The sequence below is a fragment of the Acyrthosiphon pisum genome, chromosome A2 (genome assembly GCF_005508785.2).
Source record: "Acyrthosiphon pisum isolate AL4f chromosome A2, pea_aphid_22Mar2018_4r6ur, whole genome shotgun sequence".
Taxonomy (NCBI): Eukaryota; Metazoa; Arthropoda; class Insecta; order Hemiptera; family Aphididae; genus Acyrthosiphon; species Acyrthosiphon pisum.
In genome coordinates, this window is record NC_042495.1 from 48,906,201 (window position 1) to 48,912,339 (window position 6,139).

General features: G+C 28.5%; 1 protein-coding gene across 1 annotated transcript in view; it reads right to left on the reverse strand.

Moving 5' to 3' along the window:
* Positions 1-5,031, reverse strand: part of LOC100166814 (sodium-coupled monocarboxylate transporter 1) — a 12,047-nt gene extending 7,016 nt beyond the window's left edge. Inside the window, exons 1-3 of the mRNA XM_001948561.5 lie at positions 4,658-5,031; positions 616-778; positions 362-479 (exon numbers count right to left, since the gene is read on the reverse strand). Coding sequence (XP_001948596.2) covers positions 362-479; positions 616-778; positions 4,658-4,785 — 409 coding nt within the window. The 5' untranslated portion in view covers positions 4,786-5,031. The remainder of the gene's footprint in view (positions 1-361; positions 480-615; positions 779-4,657) is intronic.
* Positions 5,032-6,139: the final 1,108 nt, after the last annotated feature.

Below are 6,139 nucleotides of genomic sequence, written 5' to 3' on the forward strand. Positions count from 1 at the left end.
GAAACTATATATGCATTAGTGTTAACGTTAAGTTTTAATTTATTATTAACTTTAATTGGTATAGACGATGCATTTTTCATTTTTCAATTTTTTTTTTTTATTGAAATATTATACTTATTATAATAATTTATTAGCTCATGATTATAAATTTGTTTAGCTACAAATTGATTAATACGAATACTGACGAGTGGTTTATTTGATATATATGACATTTGTGCAACGTGAAAGACAGAGACTGTAAATGTTATACGGCCGACACTGACATCAACACATGACGTCTATTAATCGTTTATCGTATATTTCATAGAAGGTGCATGTAATTTACTTGATCTGAAAATGTTTTAAACTATAATTTACTTACCTTGATTGAACGCCAATGCTGGTATGTAAATCACAACAGGGATGTACAGTAATAGGTTTACGGCGAAGATGAGTGACGACAATCCACGGATATTGGAATCAAATCGTAATCCCAAATACTAAAGTCAAAATTAAATTCAAATAAATCTATAAACTCAATAGATGTATATGATATATTGTGTAAATATGTTTGTAAGATTTTATAATGTTGTATATAATAACTATAATATAGTTAATAACAAAAAGCATATTTACCTCATATACTGATGTCAACTGAAGATCATAAAAAACGGGTAAATAAATGTAAATGACCGTGAAGATGACAACTATGTTGTTAACCACACCGACAATCAAGTATTGTGTTCCATTGCTATAGATCTCAGATGGGACTCCGAGCAGTGTAATGCCAGAAATGTGACTAAAATATACAAGTATTGATGATATATGAGTATATGATATATATATATATATTTAATCATACGAAATTGAAGTATTCACCAAACTGTATTTATATTATAGTATACCTACATATTATTTTTAAATCATTTTTTTTATAAAAGTTCTAGTTTTTTGTTTTACTTATTTGTACTATTTTACAGTGGTGTGGTGAACGACGAGTTAGGTACCTAATGCTTGTACCTAATGTTTTTTAAATTAAATTATTTGTGTGGACGAATGTAGATATAATTAATTATTTTAGTATTTTTTTCATACTAAATTATTGATAACGTCCTACAACAAAAATTCTAAATGTACAAACAGCTTTAAATCATATTTTATGTAGTAGGTGGTAGAGGGTGAGGGGTGGGTCATTTTTTAAATACTTTGCTTAGGGTTTGAAATATGTGCACACTGCACCACGCCACTGATTATTTGTCAATAAGTTGTAGGACTGAAAATTGAAAAATGCGTTTGTGATCAAATCACTACATAAATAGGTACATTACAATATTATTCGAGTAAAAATGCATCAATTTTCTTAAGATATTGCAGTAATATAATAATATATTAATTTATAATATATTTTTATTAATAAGTAAAAAAGTATTTAATAATAACATGCAGAGTAGCTTAGAATTAAGAGGATGTCGGCGCATTGTTTATTTTCTCTCTATGACCCATGGCACAATATATAGACAAAACTCGTTCACGCATAATCATTTTTATTTATATTTTTGAGAGTAAAATCACCCATTACAAAAACGATAGAGAATAATATTTTTGAGGGTATGACATTTGATATGTCTAAATATTGTTTCAAAACAATTTAAACATAATTTAGGTGTGGAACGATTAATGAATTGATTTTACAACAATGACGTGTGTTTTTTTTGTGTCTGTGATAAGTAGACAAAATAATGCTTCAATTTTCAACTTCGGTATCTATTCGGGTGGGAAAGTGAATCTAGTTGGTGCATTCGGGAGGTAAAAACCCTGGAAAAAACAAAAAAAATGGTTAGTAAATTGAATAAATATAAATTCATAAATTTTCATTTTTTTAGCGGTTATTTTTAAAATTGTATTCGTTTATATGGTGATAAACAAAGTGTTTATTAGCTTAGCAATAGGGTATTTTTGTGGATTTTCCTGTGGCATCAAAAAAATATTGAAAATGACCTCTTTAAAGTACCATCTTGATCCAATTTGCTAAAAGATTAGATACTATTTGTTGAAATCGAAGCACTCCTTCTGATAGAAATTTCGTTTACATGATGAAAAAAATAAAATAAAATAAACATTATTGTAAAACCACTAGCTTCCTCGCTCCGCTCTGAATCTAAAATAAGGAAAAACGGTAATTTTCCCGCAAAATCGGTTTTTGACAAAATAAATGTTCGTTTTTGTTGTCACTCTATAAAAAATGATCGTACATGTGCACATGAAATTTTCACTGAATATATTTTATATTAGCATTTTCACCATAACATTTAGAAAATATTTCGACTCATATTGAGCTATTTATAGGCATATGACATTTACGATTTTTATTAGTTTTTTTATTAAATAATTAATAAGTAATTCAAAAACAAATATCGGTAGATTCTTTAAATTTACACTATATTATGTTTATTTTATAATTTTCTATAATTGATAAATTGTTATAATACTTAGCTCATTTTGAGCTGTTTACAGACATTTCAATTTGTTTAGTTTTTTTCCTATAAATGTCAGTATAATGTTATTCGTTGCGTAAAAAAGCTTGAAAAAATACAAGGTTCCTGACATATTGTTACAATAGCAGTTTAAAAATATTAAAAATATACAGGCATGTTTTTTTTTTAAGTATTTCAAGTTCAAATGTAGACAAAATATATCAAATTGAAAATTTACAAATTATTTTGTAGTTAAAAATGTATAAAATGTTCATCTTTTATAGATATACCTAAGTATTAAAAGGTTCCATGTAAGTAGTTAATTATGCAACCAAAAAATATAAAATATATGTTTTAGTTATTTTAAGCGCAAATGTGGACGAAATTACGTACTAAATAACCAAGAATAACGATTTTAGTTATTTTCTTGTAATTTAAAAGTATTATTCGTAGGTACTTGAAACTTCTAAAGTATATTTATATATACAAATAATATTAATTCAACTTACCGACTATAATAACAACGTACCTAAATATAATATGAAATATAGGCTGACAAACCGTCTCCACTCAAAATCGTTTTTTGCATACCTACAATTAATATTATATTATATTATGTCATTGAATTCCAATTTAACACCATCCATTACAGTGACCCACTATTGTAACCTTCTGTACAACAAAGCATCACCCACTTATTCGTGTTTTTTTTATTTTGAAAGTAGAATACAAAGTCAAAAAATAATAAAATATAGAACCTATAATATATCATACTCTCAAAAATATTATTTTCTATAATTTTTATAATAGGTGATTTTACTCTAATATTAGTAATATTTCTCAAAAATCATTAAAAAATAGTGATGATCAAAATTGGTCTTGGTCTTGCGGTCTCGCAAGACTCTTGCTGCAAGACCAAGACCAAGATGGTACTGGTCTAGCAAGACCAATACCAAGATTAGGCTTGCAAGAACAAGACCAAATCAATACCGAAGTTGCAAGACCAAGACCAAAACAAGACCATCACTGCAAGACTCTTGCAGTCTTCCATTTTTTTTTCTCCGAAAACACATTAGTGTACCTATCTAGATTCCATTAACTAATAATTTACAACGAAAATAATAAGAATTTATTTGTATTATTATGAAATTTTATCAGTACCTATTCCTTTATTGAAAAAAAGATTAAAAATATAATGATAATTAATATTACAAAATAACATAGTTGTTTCAGACTAATTAACAATTACTGAAAAATTATTTTATTTTCCCAAAATCGATAAATTCACTGGTGAATAAAAGAAGAATAAAAGTTTAATTATAAGTAATAAATATTATCATTATAACAAATATAATTATTATGCAATTTAATATTTGGAACAAACCATACAGTTTTTTTTTAAATATTATTATTCATTAAAGTGAACATTTAAAAAACAACAATTTAATTTTTATTAACATTATATTGATCAATAACTATTAATTAGCAATTAGTAATGACCTATTTATATTTATTATAAATGCAATAGGAACTTAGAAAGTTAATTATGCTGGTAAATTGATTCATACAAGTAATATAATATAAGCATAATTTAAAATGCAAAGTTTTAAACGAGTATAATAAAAATTAAATTGTTTGACTTGTTTTATGTTAATGTTTGATTTATAAATATATTATGTAATATATTGAACTAAGTTTAATCTTAGAGATCATAGCAAAAAACCTACACACAGCTATAACAGGTATTTAGTTTTTTTTTTATATATTTTGTGAAAATAGCAAGAGTCTTGCAAGAGTCTTGTGCAAGATCAAGACCAAGACCAAGACCAAGATTTTGAAAGTCTAAGTCTTGATCTTGTTTTGATCATCACTATTACAAAAAAACGATTTTATATGAAAAAGTTTTATCGCGTTGGTCTGAGAGGGAAAATAAATATTGCGCTGTCATCCTTTTAAGACGATAATTATTTTTACTCCAGTAAAAAAACATTTTAGTGACATCCGCCCATCACCATCACCACCAATGCTCGATAATCCAAATAAACCAAAATACATTTTTTTTTTTAAATCTTTTTTTTCACAAATTTTTTTTTCACATCTTTTTTTTCATGTAGTTATTCACAGTTATTCAAAGTTCATAGGTAGCTGGCATATAGGTGTTACCCGGGGTTTGCGGTCATAACAATAATAATAATATTATATACCTAGCGACCAGCGACATGGTAATCGGAAAAACGGACATGTGCTTGCCGCCCAACAGGTAATCTGCAACGGTGTTCTGTTTGGAGACGCACCCGTAGTACAGGCCGATGACGACGGACAGCCCGAGCATGATGACGAACGCTGCGTATCCGCCATCCAGTTCAACTGTTCCATGGCGGCGACGTCACGCACTTCCGGTCTCTATAGGATATGTATTATACGGCACACGAAATCGGGCGGGCGGACGGACTTTATGCCGGAAACGCGACACGTCCGTATAACAACAATATGTATCGTTATTACTATTATTTCGAGACTATACAGGTGCCGCCGTTGTGGACGCACGTCTTGTTATGCGAAAGCTCGCGTCCCGCCTTACCCGAACATCTTTCGTGCCGTCGTAATCTTCGCACTCGCCGATTGGTCTGTCGCGACGTCAGCGTCGACTAAGCAGTATACGGCGTGGTCGCCGTCACTGTGCGACAATATTGGTCGTCGAGAAATTATAATTATATGTGCCGACGTCGACATTATGCGGATAGAGCCCCCGGTCTTATTTTACTTGGTAGAATTTAATCCCGGTCGGTTTGATGGGCTTACAATATAATATATTTTATGACTCATGAAAATTGATAAAGTTCAGTAAATATTTTCCCAAGCCTTCCTTCTATTTCCTACAAAGCCTTCAGGTTAGACATTTATTTAGTTATTATATTATACTTATTACCTTTAATTTCTCAAAAACATATTCCAAATCAATATATAATACATAATATATATTATATACTTATATTTATACAATAGAAACATAGGCGCAACTAGACCTATACTTTTGAGGGTGCACGAATTATAAAGAATTCCCAGACCCCCGGACCCATACTCTATATACAGGCTATAACAGAAAGATCTGACAAAAAAAAAATTACGCTACTTAAACGTATGCCAAAAATATTGTGGAAAAAATATTTTGAAAAAAGTTATTACATTCTAAGCCAATAACTTTTATTGTAATTATGTTATCTAAAATATAGGCTTGTTTTATAAATTATAATAATTAATTATAAACAAGGAAACAATAAAAACACTCACATTCATGGGCAGTCTTCAATACTGCCAAAGATAAAGAGAAATATCGTTATCCTGTTTTCTAAGTTATTTTGTTGAATATTATTAGGTATGATCAATGTTACACAAATAATTAAAAACAATATAACTGTGACCTGTTCTATACAACATAAAGTATCTACCTAAGCTAAAGATTATTTGTTATACTGTATAGCAGGGAATGTTGAAACCATAGACCTATAAACTAAGTTTTTATTAACTTAGTTTATAGGTCTATGGTTGGAACATAATAGTGAATTACTGAAGTATTCACTATTAATCACTTATTATGTTCCTCAATATACTCTAAGGTACAACTTTTTTGTATTTATTGATAATTTTTACTTCAAAATAATCAAAATATTATAGATTAAGTATTT